Source organism: Cebidichthys violaceus, unplaced genomic scaffold (assembly GCF_023349555.1).
Source record: "Cebidichthys violaceus isolate CVI_PGR_0920_01 unplaced genomic scaffold, fCebVio1.0.p SCAF_16, whole genome shotgun sequence".
In the NCBI taxonomy this organism is placed as follows: domain Eukaryota; kingdom Metazoa; phylum Chordata; class Actinopteri; order Perciformes; family Stichaeidae; genus Cebidichthys; species Cebidichthys violaceus.
In genome coordinates, this window is record NW_027176329.1 from 9,354,875 (window position 1) to 9,381,858 (window position 26,984).

At 42.5% G+C, this 26,984-nt stretch overlaps 1 protein-coding gene across 2 annotated transcripts in view; it reads left to right on the plus strand.

Moving 5' to 3' along the window:
• The first annotated feature begins 9,388 nt into the window (after nucleotides 1–9,388).
• The window catches only part of cdk6 (cyclin dependent kinase 6), a 34,086-nt gene continuing 16,490 nt past the window's right edge, over nucleotides 9,389–26,984 (plus strand). The window contains exons 1-4 of one of the 2 annotated variants that reach the window (XM_068711078.1): nucleotides 9,389–9,585; nucleotides 10,234–10,778; nucleotides 13,932–14,067; nucleotides 18,428–18,595. In XM_068711078.1, the coding sequence (XP_068567179.1) occupies nucleotides 10,555–10,778; nucleotides 13,932–14,067; nucleotides 18,428–18,595 (528 nt within the window). In that variant the 5' untranslated portion in view covers nucleotides 9,389–9,585; nucleotides 10,234–10,554. The remainder of the gene's footprint in view (nucleotides 9,586–10,233; nucleotides 10,779–13,931; nucleotides 14,068–18,427; nucleotides 18,596–26,984) is intronic. The other variant, XM_068711077.1, reaches the window with a different exon arrangement.

Here is a 26,984-nt window from a genome sequence, read left to right on the forward strand (position 1 = left end):
AACCACTGAGTTGTATCAACACCATTGGCATTTACTCCAAAGCTATTTTGTGTTGTTAGGCGTTTCTACTATTTTGTCCACCCCTGTATGCATGAACACTAAAACTGGAATTTAAAGTATGTGTTGACTTGTGCGAAGACCATAAACAACGACAGAAAGAGACCCTCTAATTGAAAGCGATGTGGAAAACAACCATCATGTTACCAGTAATTTGATCCCACCTGTCTCCAAGGAGGGTTGGTACGAATACAAGGGAACGGGACAGTAAGACCATATGCTGTTCAGTAACACAGCCCTATACTCCCACAGCATGCAAATACAGTATCTGTGACCATTCAACTGATTACAGACAAGATGGCAAAATTGTTCCCAGGTGGAACAATAACAATTCTTCACAATGCAAGAGCCGCAGATGCCAGCGAAACACCAGCGGTGCCTTTAAAGGTCCAATAAAAGTCCTCTCCCTGCGGAAAGATAAACCGACTTTGATTTCTTTACAACAGATGTTATAAAACAATGCATGATGAAACCAGTCCTGATTGTTCATTGCATTGTTCTTTTTGCAAAAATGCCAGTGAATGATGACCATATGTGACTCCAAATATGACATGTCAACAACAGGTTGCATGGAGCACATGTGTTGCATTCTGTCCGTCCACTTTAAGTTATAGACACAATAACACTTAGCAGAAATACAAATGATCATATGTGTAGTTACATTTTTTTGGTGTCAAAGTCCGTTCCAACCTTCCTTTCTTGATTAGAGTCAGATACGATGGATGGTTTACATCCTTAAAAAAGTTTTATTGGTGTTAAAATAACTCACCACACAGGGATTGTGATTACTTTTGATCTTGACACTGATGCTGCATTTTTACAGATTCCTAATTGGTCACTCACTGTGTACCACTGTTTGATGTCTTTCATCTCCACCATAAAGTTGCTGAGTTCACTTGATTCACATCCCCTGAGTGACTAAGCGCAACCACAGCAAACATTATCTGTACCCCCCCCCACCCATCTTCCGCTTCTCTAACTATTACCGCACAGGCTTGAAATAATCCTTCCGGTCCAACCCTTTAATCGCCAATCCATCTCTTTAAAAAAAGAAGACAAAAGAAATCTGTCAAATATTATTCATTTGCTCCCAGCTTGTTTTTTTTCCTCCTGCGTCTGCAGTTCATTTTCTGCGGAATGTGAGAAGCAGCTGTCACTTATGCACATGAATGGAGCCAGTTTAGTGGCCCAGAGGCATCGGAGTGGATCAACGGTGGAGGAGGGACAGCTGGGCCCAAGGGGACAATAGCACTCTCAGTTAATCATTAATACTCTTAATGAACAGCAGCCAGGCACCAGAGGTTCACTCACCAGTCTCTCCAGAATATTCCGCCTGCAGCAGGAGGACGCAGGCGGCCTCGGCTTGCCGGCTGACCCCAAACTGACACTTGTTGATTGGGGCCTTTAAAGGGGCTGCGGGAGCTTTAAACGGCTGTCTGTTTGATGAAGTTTCACCCATCAGCCTTGAGAAGAATGACAACTGACTTACATTAGCTTGATGTATAACATGGTGGACACAAGAGATCGGAGGTAAATTGTGTTCTCTTATCAAATTACACTGTTTTTCCCCCACCGGTGAATAAAGTCACATTCAAAATGCATTTTGACTATGGTTAGAAGACATGACAGTAGGTAGGGGAACTGCAACAATGAGATGTTGCTGTTGTCAATGACTCACAGCAAAGAAAATAGTTCCTGCTAACACAAGTTTTTAGCATTTTCAGGACGCATTTGGAGGGGCAGTGTTTTTATCCCACACAGGGAAATCTGTGCGGCCCAGAGCTCCAGACATGAGGACAACATAAAGTCCACGATTAAAACAATAGCATAACATTAAGACCATAAGACCACAACATACTCATAATAAAACACGTGATTATGTCCTTGTGGTAGGCTAATTGTACCGCCCTTCTACACTATGATTGGACAGCTTTGTAAATAATGACAGTGATGAAAGCAGCGTTTTACTGAACATTTTTCAACTCTCTGCGACCACCAATAACGCCATCGTGCAGCGCTCAGCGCAGAATAGACGCTCAGCACCTCGTCATGCTGTTGCCTTTTGTAGCATATCATACTCGGAGCTCCCATTGCAAGTATATATTTTTTTAAATACGCTGGCGTCAGTCTTTGTGCTAAGCTAAACTAATTGCCTGCTGGCTCTAGCTCCATCTTTAAAAGAATGGTTAAGCATTTGGGAAGTTGCATATTTGCATTTTTATCAAGAGTTAAACGAGAAGATCGATAACCACTCTCACGTGGTTAGCTTAGCTTAGCGCACATACTGAAAACAGGTGGAAACAGCTAGCATGGCTTTGTTCAAAGGTAGCCTTAAACCATAAACCTTATCAATAATGGATTCTTTCTTTCCAAAAAAAAGCTTTCCTGGTTTTTAACATGATTTAAGAAAGCCACCAAACAACCTGAGATGTCATTGGAAGATAAATGAGTTTCTAAAAGGGAGCAGATGTTAGCTAGAGGTCTCATTTGTTACACTGATCCTCTGTTTATGTTTGTGTGGGCGCGTGTGTGTGTGTGCATGCATGCGTGTGTGTGTGTGTGTGTGTGTGTGTGTGTGTGTGTGTGTGCGTGTGTGTGTGTGTCTGCATCGATGTCCACATGAATTTGTATGTAAGTGTGTGTCTGCTCGTGGCTAGGCATCCAGCCCAGCCCTCCCCGTCAGCGGAGGTGGCAGGTGTTCCTGTGTCCCCTAAAAGAGCAGGTTTTTATGTCGCCTCCTCAAGTTAGTGGCTTGGTTTCCATGGCGATGCCCCAACAGAACGAGGCTTGTGTCTGGGGGCCGGTGTCGGGGAGAAGAGGAGGGCAAGGGAAGAGGAGAGAAGGGGCTTTTACTTGCACCACAGACTCTGGACTTCAGTCTGGCTTGACAAGAAAGACGAAGAGAGGAAATCAAGTCAGAGACACAAACAGGCTCGGATTGTCTGCTGGCATCACGGCCGGTTCTGTCTCTGCACTCAAAATGTCGCTGAAACATTAAGCTGCTGATGGGTGGGATGAGACTCGACTCACACGAAACACTGCGGACTAAGTGATGCTTGTAAATTCTGACAATGGGATTGGTGACTTAAAAAGGAATCTAATATCACACATCCTATCAGATTCCAGGTGTGACAGCTGTCTACCTAAAGACTTATTATCAGCCTTTGCCTTGTGGCATGGACATCCCCCTCTATTTAGGCGGGACGTGGTAGACAGGCTCACAATAAATCTCTCCTTTTCTCTGTTTGTGTGAGCAGGTCCTCTGCTGTGAGTGGGTGGTGTGGGTGAGTGTAAGGAGATCTGGCAGAGACTGGGAGTCACCTGTCCCTTGTTGGCCTCTCTCGTCCTCCTCGGGAGGGACATAAATCTCTCTTGGTTGAACTGATCAGCAGCTGCCACACACACATACACACACACACACACACACACATACACACACACACACACACACACATACACACACACAGACACACAGGGATAAAGGCAACACATTCAGACACACAAATACAATGAATTTTCATCACATCTCAAAATCCGAGTGAAAGATTGGGCTGGCATTTTTTGGGGGTGCACAAAAGCAGCGGCAGAGTATGCGTGAAATGACTCACCTTAGTGAATACATGACACCATATTATTACTGTACTGGCCTCAAATTCATTAGCAGGGAAAGCTAGTTCCATTTTGAAAAGAGAAACATCCATCAATATTTTCTTATGACGTGTAACATGAAGGGGTTGCTCAAAGGGACAAACTCACAGAGAATTTTTACCTGCTTGTAGTTTTCTCAGCTCAGCTCTTAATATAGCAAACAACTATGATCTATGTATAAAAAAAAGTAGACTAATACCTTAATAATACCTCATTCTGCTCAGCGCTACGTTTTTGTGTCTTTTAGCACATAGTTTTGGATCTCCTGGGACTGTTTTGGTTCACTTTCACCAGTCTCATCAACCTGGTGTTCAGCTGCAGCAGGTTGCAGTTTCTAGCAAACACTTCACGTTAGCAACTGGTGAACGTATTGGAGCATTTAGTAGCTAAAGGGCCAGACGTTTCCCTCAGAAACCATAACAGACCATAAAGAGTGCTCACTGGATTTTGATTGTTGGGAGGACAGAAACATGACTCCAGCTGAATGCTGATGTTGCTCTGCTGGATGTTTGGAAAGCCAACTTAACTTCCATAAAGACTTTATTCAGTATAATGTCAATGATGTTTACAACTTGCTCTGCTGCCCGAAGTGAACAAAACATCAATTAATGGAGTTTTTTTAAGTTGTTTTTTTTGTACTGCTGATATGTAAACAGATTTGAAAAAGACTTCAACCAGACAAATAAGAAATCCATGAAAGCAAGATGCACTGTCTTCACAATTATGTTTGTATAATGAGCAGTTCTGCCCCAGACATCTTGCACAGACTTACCACAGCAACATTCAAATATGCTGAAAGAGCTAATTACCAGACCTGCACATATGTGAGGAAATGTCTGGACAACTTGACAAACCTTGACCATTTGACTTCAGTGTCAATGAAGTCAACATGTTGACTCAGAAAAAAACAGTCAGATCACCTTTTTATATTATTTCTTTGCCAAATGTAAAGGAGTGGCCCTGTTAAGCAGCATTGCTTCATGGTATGAACACCAGTGGCAGATTATCAGGAATACTAAGCTGAAATGCCAGTTGGAGCATTTGGTAACAACTTGTGTTGTGTTTCATAACTGCTGTATGGGAGTGTTAAAAGTTTTGATAAGGAGGGACCACAAAACATGATGAACTCTTCACTGGTTTAAAGATACATACTGGGAAACTATAGCCACCTGCTATTAACACCAATTATCACAAATAAATATGTACATTTAATAAAGTGCTACATATTTCCATTTCATGCTTCTTTACACTTTGCTACGTTTCCAAGGAAAATGATGTACTTTTTACTCCACCTCATTTATCTGACAGCTTTTGTTTCTAGTTCAATTTCAGACCAGGAATTAGCATTAAAGACATTTAACACATCTATAAAAAACAATACATTATTAGAAATTAAACCAGTGATTCCCTGCCTTGTGACCCCTTACAAAAAAAATTATACGTCTGTACTTTATGCAGCATCTTGAATGTGTACATGTTTGTTTCACTATTTTTACTGAAGGACCGGAGTAAACCACATGACTAACACATCATATCTGTATCAAGACACAACATAGCAGAAACATCTGCAGCTAAATTAGAAATGCCCCTGTTGAGTAACACTCTGGTAAATGTGCCGTAAGTCACCAAATCCACATAAGCACATGTTAAGCAACCATTTGTGTCCGAAAATCAAGACAAACCAGTTCTGTTCTCGCCCTGTTCACTGTGGGTGCTTCTTGTAAAAGTTACAAAATAAGGTGTCGCTTTTAGAAATGAATCAATAACCATTATAAATGATAAAAATTAATGTTTAAACAAGTAATTAGGTCGGGGTTTTTTATGTCCACTAAAATTATATTATCAGCTAAAACAAGTATTATAATTGTTTAATCTTGTGAATTATTATTGTTCAAAAGGCAACTTCAAGAACTCAAGAGAAGAACAAGATTAAACATTAAATTACATTTTACATATTGTTCCACTACAGGGTGTTCTTGATTGATCTTGTTCCTGCAACTTCTCTAAAATGGCAAGGTAAACACATGACAAACACAAACAGAGGAAACTTTTTCAAAAGTATTTTTTGTCAGACAATGACTAATCAATGAGTGTTGCAGAATGTGTGTGTCTGTCTCTCATCTCTATACCGCACACAACGAATCAAATTGGTTTGTTCTCCAGCCAGATAAGAAATATGCATGCTAATGTATTCAATCTGGGCGATGGCTCTCAGAGCTGATTTCACAACAACAATGATGATGAAAAAATGTAAATGGCCACATTTACAGTAATTGGTCTGGGAAACATTGCCTGCATTGTGTCTTTTGTGATGCTAATAGTTTAAATTTGGGGCTGCCTATAAAGTTGGGCAGGAGAGATTGTCATACATACTTCCATGTCATTATTTCCCCCAACTTTACCTTTTCAGTGGATTCTACAAGCAGCATGCAAAACAAGTTTCTTATGTTAATAATGGCATCGGGGGAATGTCCTTCCTCTGATCTTCTGTGCATCTCTAATAGCCTCCCAATGAAGTTATGATAATGCCGCTTGGTTACACGCCTGTAATTGGCTATTCATTGGGATAATCTGACATCAAGTCTTGTCATGTCTAAACCGTGTCCAGCATTAAAGAGAAGGGGAAAAAAGTGTTTTGTTTATGTCAGAGTTTGAAGAACTTTCAGAGAGAGCATACTGTTCTAAATGTCTACTTCTGATACACAAAGAAAGTTAGTTAGATAAAGTTAGAAATTTAAGGACAAATACAGTTGTGGTCAAAAGTTTACATACACTTGTAAAGAACATAATGTCATGGCTCTCTTGAGTTTCCAGTTATTTCTACAACTCTGATTTTTCTCTGATAGAGTGATTGGAACAGATACTTCTTTGTTACAAACAACATTCATGAAGTTTGGTTCTTTCATTACTTTATTATGGGTTAACAGAAAAAGTGACAAAATCTGCTGGGTCAAAAATATACATACAGCAACATGAATTTGCAATTTTGGTGACTTAGAAAGTTGTGTCAATGAAATGAGCTTCATAGCATGGCCTCTTAACTTCTTGTGAGTGATTATGAGTGACTACAGCTGGTGACTTCTCTGAGGCCATTTAAATAGGGCTCATTGGATACAAACGCCCACAAACGCTACAATGGGAAAGTCAAAGGAGCTCAGCATGGATCTGAAAAAGCAAATCATTGACTTGAACAAGTCAGGAAAGTCACTTGGAGCCATTTCAAAGCAGCTGCAGGTCCCAAGAGCAACAGTGCAAACAATTGTTTGTAAGTATAAAGTGCATGGCACTGTTTTGTCACTGCCACGATCAGGAAGAAAACGCAAGCTATCACCTGCTGCTGAGAGAAAATTGGTCAGGAGGGTGAAGAGTCAACCGAGAACCACCAAAAAGCAGATCTGCCAAGAATTAGAAGCTGCTGGAACACAGGTGTCAGTGTCCGCAGTCAAGCGTGTTTTGCATCTCCATGGACTGAGAGGCTGCCGTGCAAGAAGGAAGCCCTCGCTCCAAAAGCGGCACCTTAAGGCTCGACTGAAGTTTGCTGCTGATCACGTGGACAAAGATAAGACCTTCTGGAGGAAAGTTCTGTGGTCAGACGAAACAAAAATCGAGCTGTTTGGCCACAATGCCCAGCAATATGTTTGGAGGAGAAAAGGTGAGGCCTTTAACCCCAAGAACACCATGCCTACCGTCAAGCACGGTGGTGGTAGTATTATGCTGTGGGGCTGTTTTGCTGCCAATGGAACTGGTGCTTTACAGAGAGTAAATGGGATAATGAAGAAGGAGGATTACTTTCAAATTCTTCAAGATAACCTAAAATCATCAGCCCGAAGGTTGGGTCTTGGGCGCAGTTGGGTGTTCCAACAGGACAATGACCCCAAACGCACATCAAAAGTGGTAATGGAATGGCTAAATCAGGCTAGAATTAGGGTTTTAGAATGGCCTTCCCAAAGTCCTGACTTAAATCCCATTGAGAACATGTGGACAATGCTGAAGAAACAAGTCCATGTCAGAAAGCCATCAAATTTAACTGAACTGCACCAATTCTGTCAAGAGGAGTGGTCAAAGATTCAACGAGAAGCTTGCTAGAAGCTTGTGGATGGCTACCAAAAGCGCCTAATTGAAGTGAAAATGGCCATGGGACATGTAACCAAATATTAGCACTGCTGTATGTATATTTTTGACCCAGCAGATTTGATCACTTTTTCTGTTAACCCATAATAAAGTCATGAAAGAACCAAACTTCATGAATGTTTTTTGTGACAAAGAAGTATCTGTTCCAATCACTCCATCAGAGAAAAATCAGAGTTGTAGAAATAACTGGAAACTCAAGAGAGCCATGACATTATGTTCTTTACAAGTGTATGTAAACTTTTGACCACAACTGTATGTGCTAATAAAATAAAAGTAAAATAAAGCAACATTTATTTTAAAAATATTTTAAGAAATTGGTAATAGCCAAGAATTAAAGTATACAATTACATATTTAGATGTAAAGTTTTAGGTTTTAAGAAATGACAATGACATGTATTCAATACTGCAGACATTTATTCATAGTAAATTCCTTAACATAATAGGGTAATGTGTAGGCTACATGTATGGTTATATCGTTGTTGAATTGTAAATAAATTAAATACATTTAAATTGAAAAACTTACATTTCTTTGTGTGTAACTTTGTGTTAGTGTTAAACAAATAATAATTGTTATCATTATTAATACTATGACTACATGTTGTAGAATAACATGCAGAATATCATAATCTTCCATCTTTTGCTGTGAAATAAAATGTGAGGTATACCCTGAGATGATCATGATGATGATGAAGCTCTGCAGAATTTCCCATATTTTTTTAATTTAAAAAACTTGCTATCTAGTCGCCCACGCGGCCACCACGCCTGCCCTCGGGCATGGCGACTTGCAGACGACCACCCGAGCGGAGGAGTCCCCCCCCCCTGCCACCGATCAAGCCCCCGGGCCTTGAACCTGAACCCTCAGGACCATCTAGGGCAAGCTTGACACATTGCATCCCCGCTGGCGCATTGTTGCCGCCGGAGTTCCTCAATGGCTTGAAGGGGAGATAGATAGTGTGGCCGTCCATCCAATAAACGGCCTCTCTCCCCTCTCCGATCCCTGCGGCGCTCCCAGTTTTGACACAGGAGACAAAACCCGCGGAGGAGACTCTGAATGGCAAAGCACCGAGGAGGCCGAGGGAGAGCAAAAAGAAGGCGGTTTGCCTTTGTAGTCGGGGAGGAATGCGGAAATGTCCTCGCTCCGTGTCAAACCTCTCTGAAGGGGGTCAGGCCACATTCAGCCGGCGTGGGAAAGCCAGGCAGAGACGGAGCTCACACGGGCGAGCAGGGGCTGCAGTTGCATGGGCCGATCCGGGGATATATGGCAGAAAAAAAGAAGAAAGAAAGGAGAAAATCCAAAGAAGAGCGTGGTTTTGGAGGGCCGTATCACGCTTTTGCCTTTGTCCTCTGACCCCCCCATCCTACACCCCCTTCCCTTCAAACCCCCCCCCCCCCCCCCCCCCCCCCCACACACACACACACACACACACACACACACACACACACACACACACACACACACAAAGTTGCAGTGAGAGTGTGGGTGTGTGAGTTTTCGTACAGCCCTCCGCCACCACCCCCTCCCCCTCCTCCCTCGTTTGAGTGTCTCTGCCTGGGCTGGTGCAGTCTGAGGGATGGGGGATTAGAGCCTGCACCGTCCAACTACCTGTGTGGCCCCCGCATGGAGGACAGTGGACAGGGATGCGTTTGATGCACTTCTTTTCTTTTTTTTTATCCGAGACACGAATGCCTCCTCAGCATTTTCTCGGACATGCCGAAGTTGCGACATTTTTATTGACAACATATACCAAGGTAAACACTGAAAGTGTGGATATTTATGCAGAATTGTGTGCCAAAAAATTGTCTTTACGAGGCTAGAAATGTTACTTTACAACGCAATAACATTTTGAGAAGTGAAAAGAGCGATTCCCCGACTTGCCAGCATTTAAATGAGTCCATTTGAGTCCACGCACAATTAAATTAGAAAAAAATTAGAGGAAGCCATCTAAGCTAATGAAAACATCGTTTAAACCTTGCTACAGCATTGTTTTACACACTTACAGCGATTTCGGGTGCGAAATGTGAGTTTTACTGTGTTTTAAATGGACTGTTGCTGTAGGAAGTTCAGACAATGCAATCAGTGGACAGCCACGTGCTCGCCAAGTTTGTGTCGCCTCAAACAGAAACTCTGATAAAAACGGGACAGAAGATGCAGTTAGCTGGTTAGTTTGCTAACCTAAGCACAGCTTGGTGTGTGAGGTCTGTGCTCCCGTTTCGCGTGTTCTCTTTAAATGTTTAATTTCCTTATAACAGAGTTGGACAGCCCACATAAACTAACTTCAACAACACTGCAATGTGGGGCGAATTGCCTAACACGCTAGGCTGTTTACTTGAGCAAACGTAGCTTTAAAAAAAGAGGGTAAATGTGACTAATTTGAATTTTGCATTACTGTGTGTTAGTGGTAGGAGGACATGAGTTGCTGTGCGTAATAGGAGGAGGAGTGGAAGTCGGGACGCAACGGGGCTCTTGTGTTGATAATCGGAATAAAACATGATGACAGTCCTGTTGTTGCCTACCTGGAGCAGCGTTTGACCAAATCTGACAAAGATGGTGTCTTCCTCCATCTGTGTCTCCCTGTCATCTAGGCATTGCATGTGCCAACTTCTTTCTGTGAATATGCCTTTGTGAGGAACCCTCTGGCTCGTCAACCTCGCCGGGATTCCCCGCAGTAGTTTCAACAAGAGACGAGAGGGGGGAAGAAAAAAAAGAAATCTGCAAAAATGGACAAAGAAAGTACTGGTACTCAATATGAACCCGTGGCCGAGATTGGAGAAGGCGCTTATGGGAAAGTGTACAAGGCGAGAGATTTGAAGAACGGCGGACGCTTTGTAGCCCTAAAAAGGGTTCGCGTCCAGACGGAGGAAGAGGGGATGCCTCTCTCCACCATCCGGGAGGTGGCGGTACTGAGGCAGCTGGAGGCCTTTGAGCACCCCAATGTTGTCAGGTAAGTGTGGGGTAGAGGTGTGTGTGTGTGTGTGTGTGTGTGTGTGTGTGTGTGTGTGTGTGTTTGAGAGAGGAGACAATGTGACATAAAGTTTGTGTATAAATCAAAGTAACACACACTTCTTCTGTTTGATGGTCTCTGGTGGCAACCATGCTGCCTCATGAGACCTTTTCTTTAAGGCCTACACTCATACTCACTCTTATTGTAGCAGAAGTCCTCTTCTTTGAAGTTTTTCTGCTGACCATGTGAAAATGTGGGTTGCGCAACAACTAGCCGCTTGCAGACACTGCTAGCGAGCAGTAGGTGCACACCTGTCAGATCAGAACTTTTTTAATTTTTTTGTTCTCTGTATTGCTGGTGACACGTCCACTATTAAACTGCGCCTCTTATTCACCACCATTGGTTGGCGTCAATTACATTGATCCACTTCATGCACTTTCCTCAAAAAAAAAATCAATTAATTAAAATCAAAATTCCGTTTGATCAAGTGGAATAGTGTTTGATGTAGTGAGTGCTCCGGGCTTTGGCAGGACAGAAGAGTATCGATGAACGCACATCAGCTTGGACTACATCAAACCCAGGAAGCTTCCATTCAAAGCTGGTATTTTTAATATTAGGCCTTTAGCTTTTTGCAGGATCTCTGTAACTTACATTAGTTTTAATTTGTAAATATTACCAGGTAAAAACTATTCTAAGAATCTGTGATTAAATATTCTAAACTCAAGGTTAATTTTATGGTTAATATGTAAACCAGGGCTGAAAATAACAAATATTTTCAGATTATTGTCAGTTGGTTGCATTGAGGCACATTTTGATGCATTTACGCGCTATTCAGTAAAAATGAGTATTGGGTGATGGTAAATTATAACGTTGTCATGTGTTCAAATGTAAGTTGTAAAATGTTAGTTTTGGCGGGAAACTTAAATGCATACAATTGTTTGAAGGAGATTTTCTCACAGCAATATGAAATAACAGAGAGGGAATTATGACACATTCAAAGTTTGACTTTTTTGTACTTCGATCGGATCGGCTGATATGCAAGTTGAAACAAAAAGATGTATATAAGTGTATGTATATAGTTTGTTGTTGTGCTCCTGTCTGCTCTGCACACGGAGGACGTTTTCTTTCAGTTTGTGATGAATTGATTAGTCCGAGGTCGGTTGTCGGATACTGCGTCACTAGCCAAGGTCTGGCCTTGGTACTTTTTATTATTATTATGGAATATTGAGTGCTTTGGGATTGAAGGGGAAGCTTTAAATGAACGTTTCAGAAGCTTGGCTAGTGCCCTTGTGCCTCTAACAATAATTCCCCTGAGTATAAATGAATAATAGAGGATAATGCTTATGATTTTCTCTTAATGGGATCACAATGGGTTTTGTTCTCACTGGAAGACGAATGCGTCAGTGGCTATAACATTCTCTTAAGTCAGTTTTATTTAGTGGTTGAACACACTTTTGTGCGCTACTGTGGAAGCATTAGATTAAATAGTATGCAGTAGCATTTGTTGCAATACATCGGTTCAAGAGTGCAAACCGGCGGCTCTTTGGACTATTGGAGGAACTTAACTATCCTCCAGTTTAGCTTACCAGCAGAGCAGCTCAGGCCAGGAAGGGTGCATTGTGGGCCTTCTGTGTGACTCCAGGCAACCCCTGGATGTTTGTAATGAGGCCCATTATTCATTCCATATGTTCAGTGTCTGCTGAGAGCCCCCATTGTAGCCCAACAATCGAGCTGTGAGGGGCGTTTAACCCCGGCGCTTCAAGAGGAGGGCGCCGTCTATTCTGTGACCTCATGCACAGTACTAATACCTTGAATGAATCGCCTCTCACTCATTGCACTGACTCCAGCAATACCAAGTCCACTGATTACAAGGGGGGTTGGCAAGGACGCACGATCGTTGGAGAGGGATGAAAGCGTTTTCGGAGAGATTGAGTCATTTCTACTCATGCTCTGATTTTAAAATGGCTTATGTAGATTAGCTAGTTTGAGCTATAGCAGTATGTACACTAAAAATATATCAATATTGGCTCAAATCCAATCGATCTTCGCATTTTGAGGCACATATCGTCGCATTGGTTCAATAAAGATATTGTAGATGTAGTCTTAGTAATGGGAGACGATGATTAATGTGTTGTAGCCTACAAATGTAAACCGACAACAAATCATATTTATCACTTTATTAGATAGTATACGTTAACGGTGAGGCGACAACAGTAACCCATTACAACACATAGATCCATGATGGCGCCCTCCGTCTCCCGTGTTGTGGCAATGAAAGATGCTGCCTCTGCAGCTACAGTCGGCTTCCACTCGCCTTCCCATCGAGCGTCAGGAGTTGTCATAGTGCCGGTTGAGGAATGCTGCTTGTGCTCCCCAAGCTCTTTGAAGAGGACATACTGGATAGCTTTTTTTCAGCTTTTTTTCACCAAAGCCCGCCTTGGCAGGTCTGCCGGCATAATCTGGATTCTTGGCCGTAGTTTGTTGCCTAGTGAAACACAGCCACAAACTCTTTGGGTGTTTGGGGCTTGATGGTCTTGAATCTTTACAAGCTTCGCATAGAGGTAGTTTTTCAGGGTAACCCCACACAATGTTATCGGCGTGTCTTGTGGCACATGATAATTCTGTCCTCCAAGCTTTCTCTTGTAAATTTCTGTAGGATTAAAAACACCCAGGAGCCGAGAGTCCAGAGTCATAGGATTTAATATCCAATAATGGAGGATCAATCTGCTGTATCCAACGCTCAGCTGTTCAGTTTTCATGGGATGATTTTCCTTTTCCATAAAAAAGAATATTGAAAAATTGTGCATTTCAAAGCTTTACGCAGTGGAACTAAAACTGTTGTAGTCATAAAACTGTGCTACATGGCACTAAAAGGTCAATGCAATGCTTTGACTTTACTGAATGTTAAGATGACTGTCACTCAACAGTGAACCTTTCATTGATAGTCTGACATCTCAATTTACTGCTCACCATAGGGTAAACTATTATTGAAGGAAAGGGTGAATGAGTGAACAATGGAATGAATAGGAAAAAGAAAGAACATACAGATGTAATAACAAAGAGATATTCACTCATATTAGTTGTAATTGGAAGCTACACAGAGCCCACTGAATCAATTGTATTGATCTCCTCCACCTGTTTCTCTTGTTCTAGGTTGTTTGATGTGTGCACGGTCTCCCGGACTGACCGAGAAACCAAGCTCACCCTGGTCTTTGAGCACGTGGATCAGGACCTGACCACCTACCTGGAGAAGGCCCCTGATCCTGGAGTGCCACCCGAGACCATCAAGGTAACCATTGGTGTTGTTATCTCGAAGCGCTGTGGAAGACGGATACTGTTTGCGGTCTTTAACGGTGTGAGTGACTTCTGTTGAGGAATACATTTAAACACACGTAAGAAATGAATCTGAAACCTTATTCACAGTATTTTAAATATATAGGAAGTTATTTGCTAATACTGTGGCTTGAATGCTGCAGGGCCACAGTTTGAGTGAGTGATTTCTTTTTAGTGCAGTTCCCTCCGACATCAGAGGTACCGGAGTATTTTGAAGCGCAGCACATGTGGCAGATGGGCTCCAAATTAGAGACTCCCAGCCGTCTCTATTTTCACTCTGCCCCGTCTCCCCTTCAAGTTTAAACTGCATTACAGATGGAGACAGAGAAAAAGTCTGTGTGTGAAATGGGATTTTAAAATCGTCCTGTTTGTGTTTAAAAGGGACACAATTTGATGCCAATAACTGTACTTCACAGAAGTTCCACCCCTCTATCAACAATTCCAGCGAGCCGATTCAAACTCGCCACCACTTTCACATTCTCCGATTCATTAAACAAATCCACCGAGTGTCCATTTCCACTTTGCCAAAAGGTCGGAAATGGATGGGGTGCCTCCTCCTTTCCTCTCTGACTGTCTCCTTTTTTATTTTAATCTTTCCCACACTAAAAATCTCTTCGTGTTTCCCCCCAAGGTCTGTAAATGTATTGTGTACAATGGAAAAAAAAAAATATATATACATACATACATACATACATACATACATACATACATACATACATACACACACACACACACACACACACACACACACACACACACACACACTGTATATCCCTATATTTGGAATATAGTCCTCAAGAGTTTAAAGTGTCACGTTTGAAAACGGAGAAGTTGTGGAAGCTTGAGTAACTGTTGCTTTTCACCCCAGGGCCGGGTTTATGTGTGAATGTTTTTGTGTCGAGCTGCAATGTCGGTGCGACGCTGTGCAAGCGTAGACGAGTCAGGTAGATCACACCCGAGGCTTTCCCAGGGTTTTCACTGAAGTCGATACCGCGTAGGGTGCTCTAGTTTCTGTGGATATCTCGGTGCGGTGGCGATGATCGGCTCCAAATATTGTATTTCAAATCACCCATTTAAATGAAACCCTGACAATTCAAATTGTATTGTCACATAATTGATTAGTTTGACAGAAAATGTATCTGCAACTAATAGATTCATTGTTTCAGTCATTTTCTAAGCATTTATTATGTGGGGATTTCCTGAGTGTCTAGTTTTACACCATTTATTTTATGAATATCTTTTGGCTTTGCACTGTTGGTTTGTTTGTATGTGAGAGTGGTGCCACTCACATGAAGTGTTTAGTAGAAGAACTGTAAAAATGTCAGAAAAAAACATTCCAGCCTTATATCCGCCAATAAGTGCCTTAAATCTGCAGTGAGGGAGCATTTTGGATATAGAAAATGACCAGGGAGGCATGTGAACCGCAGATTAGTTACACAGTTTACCATCATTTTACTGCCGATCATTGGCCTATATTCAGTAAAAGTATGCGATCTGGGGATCTGCATTAATCGGGAAGTAACAATTCTGGCGTTGGAACACGTTTGGGGGGGAGGAGGAGGTTTCTTAACGATGTTCAACGATCCAACAAGCGCTTTTGAAGCATACGGACCCCTTAAGGCACCCCTCCTTCTTTTGCTTTCTCCTAACATCCATACAGCTGGAGCCTTGAGGGGACAAAAGGACAATGTTGAAGTGACAAGATGACACAGGCACCATCCCCTGTTATTTCTAGGACAGTGGACAGTGCACAGTAACCCCCCCCCCCCCTCCTAGCAACTTAATTTGCCCCCGGCGATAGTGGATCCCGGTCCAGCAATCCCAACTTTACCACACCTGTGCCCATCTCATTAAATTCTAACTCTATTCAAGAGCGTCCCCCTTGAAAACCAAAAGGAAAACATTAACATTCAGCCTCAGCTAAAGACCCTGAACCCAAAAGAACAGGCAAACTTTTCCTTAAAAACAATCTACCCCCAGCATCAGACAACCCCACCCTGCCCAAGCCTGTCCATTTAAGCCTCCCCCCCCCTCCACCACCCACTCATTCTTACTCAGACTCAAGACCCACCGCATGGTCATTGATGAAAGCGGTCCTCCTCCAGGAATCAAATGAGCTGGAAGGACATCAAGGAGCCTGGCTGCCCCAGCCTCGGCGCTAGTCAGCCGGGCCAGCGCTTGGGTCTCACCCACCCTCCTCCGCCGCCATCGTCCAAGCTTCCACAACTCCATTCTCTGGGCCCATAAAGGGGGAGGTTAATGAAGCATGGGGAGGGAATTACACTAACGCTAACCGGCAGATGTCCCATATTGTGCCTAGCTACAATAAACAATATGGCTGCCTCTGGTACATTAGCATTAGAAAAGGAGGCACACTCAGAAAGCCATGTTTTGACTGCATCTTGCAGAGGGCTGACTACTTTTTTTCCCTGATCCTCCTGCTTTTTCAGGGTCAGATCTGCTGCTTTGTGTGATTTTTGTCTCCTCCTGGCCAAGTAGCTTGTAGGTTGTTTTTTTTAAGTTTAAAGTGCTGTCAGTTGAAGACGGTTATGTGTTGAGCAACTCTCGTTGCTGCAGAAATCCACTTTGTGTGAAGAGATGGCTCACAGTAGCTGTCCGTGCCACATGTGGTTTTAAACTTTGTGGCCGTGTGCTAATTTGGCGCTTCTAATATTTCAAACTTGGTACTGCCTTATTTGCAATGCAGCAAGTTATGCTGTTGAAAATAATTGGAATATTTGTCATCACTCAGTTGCGAGGGTAATTGATACAGCAGAGACTGTGGCACTCGGGCCAAGGGGGCCAAGATTGTTTGTGTGTTTGTCCAAGAGTCACACTTCTGAGATAATTAGTGTTTACTAGGAAATGCTGCTGAAAGGAAGCACGGTGAAATGGCTATTTAAAGCGGAGAGGAACTGATTTGGGGAGGGCATGCTATTGTGCCCCCCCCCCCCCCCCACACACACACACACACACACACACACACACACACACACACACACACACACACACACACACACACACACACACACAATAACCAACTGCCTGGCCCTGTCTGCCTGCTGCCCTCCTCTCTGGGTCATGGCTGGATGGAGATGTAGAAAGGAAGGTCTGTTTATGCATCCTGCCTGCCCTTGGTCAGAGGGCACACACACATGTGCATGCTTGCACACACACACACACACACACACACACACACACACACACACACACACACACACACACACACACACACACACACACACACATGGAAATGTAGAAACACACATATTATGTTAACACAGACCCAGAGGGACATCCAGTTTGTGTGTCTAAACACATACACAAACGCATCACTCCCCATCGCCACAGCATTGTGTGGGGCGTCCTGTCTCCTGCTCTGTGGCCAGCACAGCAGCCAGCCCCACGCCGTTTGCTAATGTTTTCTGCTTGAGTGTGCAGACCCCTTTGACTCACTCACCAGCTGGTGGGCCAGTGAATAGAGCAGCGGGCTCAGGTCCATGTCACTTGTGAGGTCTTGGTGTGTGTGTGTGTGTGTGTGTGTGTGTGTGTGTGTGTGCGCGCGCACGTGTACATAAACTCCATATTAATGAATTTGCGTCTGTTATTAATCGTAAACAACTCTCCCTAGACATCATTTTCTTTCCAACTATCCAAACTAAAGCTCAGCCAAAACCACGGAGCCACAGTCCCTTGTAATGGCTTGTTATTTGTTTACAGGTGCGGTACCTGTTTGAGAGTGTCTTGGTTTGAAAAGAACAAGTCTAAGCTGGTTTTGACGTAGTTCATCCCTGTTACTTTTGCTCGTGTGTTATGGATGCAGTGTCTACGGCCATTTCTGAGATCCGCTTTTGGTCATAAAAAGGGAACGAGTGCCAATTAAGTCGAGCAGGACAGCTGCTGAGAAACAGAGATCCATGGTTGTACAGAACGGGGCCTCTTTCTGCCTCTCTATCGTGCGTGTGTGTCGGTTATCAAACATCTGCCACAGTCGACAAGAAAAGACACATGCCTCCTCTAGTTAACTCCCTCCATACAACAATGTCTCAGGCTTTGTACTTAGCTTCTCACTGCAGGGTCTTGTCATTCCGGCCTTTAGTTGCCTGGTTTGACAGAGGAATGAATTCACATGTTAAATGTGGAGGCGTGGGGTCATGAAGCCATCTGTCTTTTGACATTTTAAAAGGACAATTAAGGCTGAAATCAAATTCATCGGGTGAGATTCATCATACAGAGCCGCATATGATATGTATAAATTCTCTGTCCATGTCATGTTTACAAAAATCCCCCCCCCCCCCCCCCCCGTTGTATTCCAGGATATGATGTACCAGCTGCTCCAGGGGCTGGACTTCCTGCACTCGCACCGCGTGGTACACCGCGACCTGAAGCCCCAGAATATCCTGGTCACCAGCGGAGGACAGATCAAGCTGGCCGACTTTGGTCTAGCCCGCATCTACAGCTTCCAGATGGCGCTCACCTCTGTGGTGAGTTGTGTTGTTCATATCTCTGAACTCAACAGGGTTTGTCTAATAGTTCCTTTACATCAGGGTGCCTAAAAATAAACACTCCCAAAACATCGTGGGCCCGTAGCTTCACACCTGATGAAAAGAGACCTGAAAGTGGGTCACGGGATGTTTTAACTGGGTCATAGACACAAATAGACTTGGATAGGGGAATATTACATGATCTAATATTTTGGTGTGGGATGTCATATGGAGTTCAGGCCCTGATGCAAACAGAGTTGGGCTCTTCTGCACCTGTTTACCTTGCTAAACACTGAGTACTACATCTGCATCCTTATTCCATCTCCACTGCTCTACCTCTTTCCAGAGAGGCAACTCACTGCATTTAGCTAAAATCTACCCACAAAACGTCTGAATGCTTATCCTGTCCACCATCAATTGACTTTTTAACGGTGATATTTTCATGAAGGGAATATACCAGATTTTGATAGTTTACATTTCCCTCTTGACTCAGCAGTCCTCTCTTTTTCTTATAAAGTGAACATGACACATAACCAAAGAGAGAGAACAAAAAATACACACACAAAGGAAATATCAACATAAAGAAGTGAGAATAACAACAACTCAGAAATAAACTTTATGTACCCGTTTCACCATTGTTGTCATCCTTTTCTCTCCTCCCATTATCAATTAATTTCTTCTTTTATACACGTATAGTGTATAACTGACCCAGGCAGTGCCAAGTCAATGTGCACACACCAGCAAGTGTGCATGTCTCTGCACATTGCGTATGCTTTTATCATTGCACATTTATAGGTTTGCCTTACTCAGACTCACGCCGTCATTCTCATCAAGACACACACACACACACACACACACACACACACACACACACACACACACACACACACACACACTGGCTTGAACTACCCTCCCATCTCCAGGGAGTTAGATAAAAAGCTCTAATGTGATGTAGCGGGCACTGACGGGGCATCAGTGGGTAGCGCCGCAGCACTGAGCCAAGTGATAGGGTTTCTCTGTGTAAAGTGAGAGGCGAGGGCCCCCGTGGTTCGTCTCATGAATCCCTCTGTGGCTGTCGCAGACAGGGATGGGACAGATGAGGAGAGACAGACACCCCTCCCTTTCCACTGTCGGCACTTTGATGTCCAACTGTTGAGCTCTGGGCTCTGATGACCAGATAAAATAGAGAGGGAGACTGAAAGGAGTCTTTGGAAGAGGAAGAGATGAGACTTTTTAGATTAAGGTAGCCGACAGCAGAAGCTCAGTACCTTGTTATGAACCTGTATTTACCAGGGGAAGGTTTTCTCACATTCACTCGGATATATGCAGCCATGACTTTAACTCTTTTGCTAATCACCCTGACTGGTTTGGACCCCTCGAGTTCATTCGGGTTTGGATATTGTCAGTCCTTTCAAAGATGAATTTCAGCAAAGGCCTTGTCAATTTCCAAACGTGTACGAGTTGTTTGATTTTATTTTGGAGGTGTCAAACTGCTGAATGTGTTTACAGTGACGTATCCTCACAGAGACATGAATGACTTGACATCACAATGGACAGATATAAAGTCTATAACACTGATACAAAATACTGTGTTAAATAAATATACTGTAAGTTAAGGTTACTCACCCAGTCTGAGTGATGGGAAGGAGGATGAGGATCACAGGAGAGGGCCATTTTTTATTATGCCAAGTTAGCAAAGCTCATGGGAACGTAAGTCAGGCTCATCCAGTAGAGCAGCATCTGCCCATCTAAAGTAAATATAAACATCCTTTGGGAAAGAATGCAATGTTCTTGTGTATCCATTCAGCTCTCAGCATCAGATGGACACATGCAACAGTGCTGTTGCCACTGAACAACAAGAGATGAGCAACCGGGCGAGTGGACACAAGCAGGTGCTCCTCCCTTCTAGAGCCGACACATTAATGTGTGTGTGTGTGTGTATGTATGTATGTGTGTGTGTGTGTATATATATTTTATATATTTATATTTTTTTATATTTATATTTATTGTAACTATGTCATTATTTTGTACTCTCAACAAGAATAGATCCAATTTGAAGCTTTTATAGTATCTAAAGTATATTGTCAAAGGAGCATGTCCGAGAAATATTAGTTCTAATTGGAACCAATTTAGATTTTTTATCATTGATGGTTGAAACCACAGGAGCTGTCGTTATTAAGACAGCAGTTATTAAATTAGCTGTGTTCAACATTCAGAGCAATAATATAGAGTCAAATAACTACTTTTTAATAGTCGCTGGATCGCCTTCACCATGTGGAGAGACAATTAAAATGCTCCCAGTCTCGTATCTTGTACCTTTAAGAAGCACTGATGTCTGTGTAAGAAATGTCAGGACAGATTGTTTTGCGACCGGTTGAGTTTCAAAGTTTAGTATTGTGTGACTAGTCCAGGCCCTAAACTATAATTTCTTTGTATTATTGTCACGGGTAATTTTTATGATTCAGATTAAACTAGTCAGTATTTCCACCAGTTGATTTCTACAGTTTATCATTCAGATTGATGATGATACACAGTTAACTATCAAAGAGGAAGACGTGCCTAACCATAGAAAGAATTTACATAGTGTTACACAATTGTGTGTGTGTGTGTGTGTGTGTGTGTGTGTGTGTGTGGTTTCATTGGAGGTTTTTTCTTTATGTAGATGTTATACTTCATTTATGACTAAACGGGTACACTTTCTATCCAGGGTTGAATACTTAACGCAGGAATTCACCTCTTTAGAGATGAACGACAAATATCAAGTCCCCGAAACTACTCACGCACACACAAGGACACTAAAAGCGTTTTGTGCACCCACTCACACGCTCATTTCCTTTCTTGGCTATAGAGATTGGGCCACAAAAATTAGATTGTGTGTGTGTGTGTGTGTGTGTGTGTGTGTGTGTGTGTGTGTGTGTGTGTGTGTGTGTGTGTGTGTGTGTGTGTGTGTGTGTGTGTGTGTGTGTGTGTGTGTGTGTGTGTGTGTGTGCATGCATGCGCTGGAGAGTAGTGCTGTAAAGGGAGCACAGGATCTTCGGTTCTAGATGAATGTTCCTGTCTCTGGACGCCCCCCACCCCATCAGTCCAACTCACAATCTCCATTCATCCATTCAGTGTTTCCTCTTGCTAATAAAAGCAGATATTCTCCGCTGTATGCAGCGCACATGTACACAAATACCCACAGCGTTTAAGAGGATCTTCCTCTTTGCCCAACAGAGCAGCAGTTGCTTATTTAGTCACCTAATGCCACAGACAGATGGGCTTTGGAGAACTGCAGTTGCTTAAGCGAACAAGACACTTCTCTCTCACTTTCAAAGTGATTCATTTAGTACTTCGAGAATGACAAGATGGCTGAAGTGTGCATTTGCATAAAGTTCTCAAAAACAGTCCCTTTCTCATTTTTTCCCAGTGTCAATAACAGAAAGTAGCCCTCTTGTACTTTTTTGCTGATGATTTATGAGTGTTGCTTGAACTTCTCTTTTTGTGATGAATTTGCTTTCTCACCTCGCAACACGTCGGGTTGTAAATGTGTCATTGACCAAAAAAAAGTGGTTTGTGTGCGTGTATGACAACGTGTGCGATTGAGTCCATGTGCATTTGCACATGCATGGTTGCGTGTGACTGATGGCCTCATCGCCATCACCCACCTACCCTGTTGCACATATTTCACCCTCCCTGAAAGAGAGTGAGAGGGAGGGAGACCACCCATTGGGTTGGTACGGGGGTCCAGATTAGGCTGCCCCTGGCAGTCCCTGGAGATCCGTTGCTTTGTTGATGGTTTTTTAATGACCCCAGTCTGGCTACAGGCTCATTGTGCGATCTTGAGTGACAGGCAGATGGGAAAAGCTGATGGGTTAATCTGACATTCCAGAAAAAAGCTGAAAAGGGGCTTTTCTTTTCTTTTTTTGTCCATCTCATTGAGATCCCGTTTCTACCAAAGCACTTTAGGGAAAACCATTTTGTGTTTGAAGTTGGAATAAAAGCAGAAATATACAGCCAAAGAGTGCAGTGATACTGAAATGCCATGTAATGCAGTGTTAAAATTTGACTTATTAATGAACAAAATTTGTTTGAATTCGGGCACATTTGATTAAATGCCCTTAATATATATATATATATATATATATATATATATATATATATATATATATATATATATATATATATATAGAAGGAAGTCTTTCATCATCTGACTTGGACCCATGCAATCAAAGTTGGGGGACACATTCCTAAAACATCCTGAGGCTAAAAGTAGCATCCTAACTTAAAGACTCAAGTTTTTTTAGCCATTTTTATTCTAATTTCATTCTAGGTTTATTCGACAACAACTTTAACATTTTAGTTGACGAAAAGTTGCATTTAATTCAATTTTAGTCAAGAGTCCTGAATCTTAGTCCTGTGTTGAATGTCTCCTTTTAGTCATCAGATTATATTGAAGTCTAGTCAATCATTTTGACATTTTAGTTTGACAGAAGATTTTATCTTATCACCTGATGAAGAACACAGGTTGAATCATGAAGAATGCAGCTTTGTTACTGAGTCCTCCTGTCTGAGCTCATTAATGATACGTGAGTCAGTTCCACCAACCTGGCCCGTTACGTGAGCCAATCAGCAAAAATATGTTTTAATCAACCAGATTAAGAGAGAATTCTTGATAACATATTTATTTTTTAAAGTACATTTTAATAGTCTTTTTTCATCAATGATAAAACATGTTGATACCTTCAGAATTTGTTTAATCTCGTCACCGTCTCGTCGTGGTCATGGAAAAAAAGGATGTTGATGAGCATATTTCATCAACATCCTTTCGTAAACAAAATAAACACTGGTTAACTACGGATAAGGATCCAATCAGTTCACAAACGGATTGTAATACCGCCTACTTACATATTGGAAAAATGCAGTTTGAAGCGATGATAATATCGGAATAACTCCGCTGTTTGTCAGAGTTATTCATTGCACTAAAATGAGCTCTATACACCTAAATCTAATTTTGTCCTCATCTCCTGTGTATCGCGGAATATTTTATTTCACATTTACTGATGCAGATCGGTCACGTGTCATTCAATCACTGTAGACGATTTAATTCATGAAACCATAATTAGCTATGAGCTTTTACCTTCATCTACATCTCCTAGTGGTAAGAAGGGATGCTTTGTGCATACGGAGGATAAGACATTAGGTCAGGTGATGTTTTCAAAACATAACTTCCAGTAACCGGATTGACTTTTTGAATTTTGGGCTTAAGAAAGCAGACATAAAACTTGATCAACCCAGAGGTAAGCACATGGAAGTGTACTGAAACACTAATGGACAGACTGGGATCATGGTTTTTCTTTTCATCTTCACCCGCCACATATTGGTGTCGGTTGTGGTAAGACCGACAGGATGGTCCTATGAAACCCATTAGCTTCCACTCTCATGCATGTCATGTGCATGCTGTTGCCTGTCTAATTGGATTTGGGAAACTCAAGGGGAATGCCACCAGACTAGTGTGTAGGCACTTGTTGTCGAACTCTGGTGTTTTTCTAGATCAAAACCAAAATATACTGAGGGGTTGCCGTAAGTCACAGGAGATGACAAGATAAGCTTATTAGTGGTGAAAATGTTTTTTGACTCTGAGCTTATCTTCAGTGAGTCTGTTATTGAGTAAGCCAAAGGAAATTTTAGACTCCTCAAGTCGGGTCCTTTTTGAAGTATTTTCCAGTAAATGAAATGGCTTCTAAATTTCCTTTTTATATCCTGAAATAAACCAATTGATTTCACTATTATTTTTATTTTTTTAAAAATAGAATCTGGTGACTGTATGTACAGTCACCGTCATGGTTTCCTTTAAATTCTGTTGTTGCAGGGGAGTGAAATTGTTACCTGATCAAAGGTATTTTCCCATTTCTTCCCCTAGTTCATCTGCTTATAGCCCTCCCACTACGCTTACCAGAATTAGACACCCATATCTCAGACGACATTAAACAAATTGAAACCAGATTTCCTGCCCACACTCAAACAGCAGACCGGCTTTTACAATACAGAGCTTTCAAGAGCAGTCAGTCTATTCAGGCAGGACTTTTATTTTCACTATGAACGTGTCTCTTGTTTTTGGGCCCATGTTTGACTATGAATAGGAGTTAAAATATGTGGGTATGGGTTAGGGTAGCGTGTTGATTATTACAATATAGTGATAAAAGGCAGCTCATCTTCATTTTGGTCACTATCTTGTTAAGTTGGCAAACCACATGTTTCTTGATGACAGTTCCTTTGGCTCTTGATTAAAATGAATTAAGCTTTATGTATTTTAACAGTTTTAAGACAACAATTTTAAGAAAACCTCTTTGCTGAACAAACATGCGGGCCTCACGACTCCCATAATCTTTACGCTGTGCTGCCATGCATGCAAGCATCAGTAGCTCACTATGCAACAGGGTTCACAACACACACTGATGAAACTGAAATTTCTCTGTGGTGACCAAGTGGACAGTCGTGTCTGTGAATCTCTTCTTTTGCCAGACAATCTGTTTCTGCTCTGGACAGACAGACAGAGAAAAAGGCAGGCAAGTAGCAGCAGGGAGAGGGGGAAAACCCTTGCACTGCACGCAGGAGAGCACGTGCAGCGCACTCTGGGAATGTTTAGATATCTCCTCAAACAGCTCCGCATGGGGAAAAAAAAGGAAAAGTCATCCTCTATGCTTTGACTGCAGCCGGCTGGAGCAAAGGGGCTGGCCCCAATTTGACATAGGCAAACACACACACACACAGTTCACACACACACACACACGCATATGAAGAGGGATATACTGTACGTACACACGTTCAAAGGCAGACGATTACATTGTTATTAATGTTTGCACGGAACATATAGTAGATACACATTTCACATGCACAGTGCAGTTCTTATTTAATTTCTTCTGTGTGTACTCCTAGTGAAGCAGCGGTATCACCACCCTACACACACACACGCATGCATTATTCTGCCCTTGACTGCATTAATTGTTGATGGTCTCTTGGCAATGCTCCAGGTGGGGAAAAGGGGGTACTAACGTGTGTGTGTGTGTGTGTGTGTGTGTGTGTGTGTGTGTGTGTGTGTGTGTGTGTGTGTGTGTGTGTGTGTGTGTGTGTGTGTGTGTGTGTGTGTGTGTGTGTGTGTGTGTGTGTGTGTTGCATGTGCACACACCGGCATCTGAATATTAAAGCCTTGTCTGTACCGGCAAGAGGAGGGGGGGGGGAAGAGAAAGAATTACAGCATATATCAGGAATTTTCCAGCTAATGATGTGCGGATGTGGTAGCACTGGGGAGAGAGAGCCCCTGACTGTGCTGTCTTTGTTTCGCTCGCCGAGGGCCCCATGCAGCATTCCTGTACACTGTGCATACTTTGGCAACAGTTGTAGTGCCCCTTTTTTCTGTATTACTGTATACAGTTTGTGTGCTGCTCTTGCACTTTTCCTTCTAGCCTTGTAGCTCTGTCTCTCCCTCCCTCAGCCTCTACATTTACCCCCATGTCTCCTTTTTTAAAATCTTCTTTCTCCTCTTCTTTACTTCCTTTCTTGGCCTGGTGCAGCTGTATTGTTGGGACTGTAAATTGTCCTTTTTTTGCAGTACAAGAGAAAGAAAGAGGGAAAGTGAGGGAGTAGTGAAGTAATGGTGTTTACAACATGGCTGACTGCTAGAGTTTCGAATGGGGCCTCTCTGGAGACACAACATTACAGCCTCAGCTCCACTGTACTCTCACAGTGCATAGTTTTGCTCATATTATTATTATTATAACATCCGCTCTCCCTCTCCCATATGTGGCTTGCCTATACACTCTTAAGCCTTTGTCCATTTTCTTCCCTTGGATTCATGCAGGAAGACTTAAATTTGTGACCAGTTGCTTTCAGGAATCAAATCAAATTTGAGCTTAAGACTTGAAGCACGAAACAGTCGAGCCGTTTCCAGAAGGAGTTAACTGCACTGAACGTGTATTCCACTTTATTCAGTAATTGCTGAAAGTTAAAACTTCCAATCCTGCTCTTATTGACTCAAATACAACTGTAATTTGGTCTCTGGTGCATCCAAAATACCTTGTCTGTTAAGTGTGCATATGTGTGTAGATGTTATGTGTCTGTGTGTGCAGTGGTGCTCTTTCATCCTGGGCTTCCTCAGTGAGAGGGAATGTAAACACGGGCCCCCGGCCAAGCTCCATCAGCCCCAGTGCCTCTGGCCCAGCAGCCTTAAGCCCCTGGCCTCATCCTCATGGCATCAGGTCACCGTGAAGGACCCTCTCTGGAGTCCACATGGAGAGTGACAGGAAAATGTTTGTCATGTAGAGGTGGTGAGAGTTGAGGAGGGATGAAGAATGTACATAATTCTCATTATTTATTCAGGTTTATTGCATCTTGGGTATTATTTTTGTAT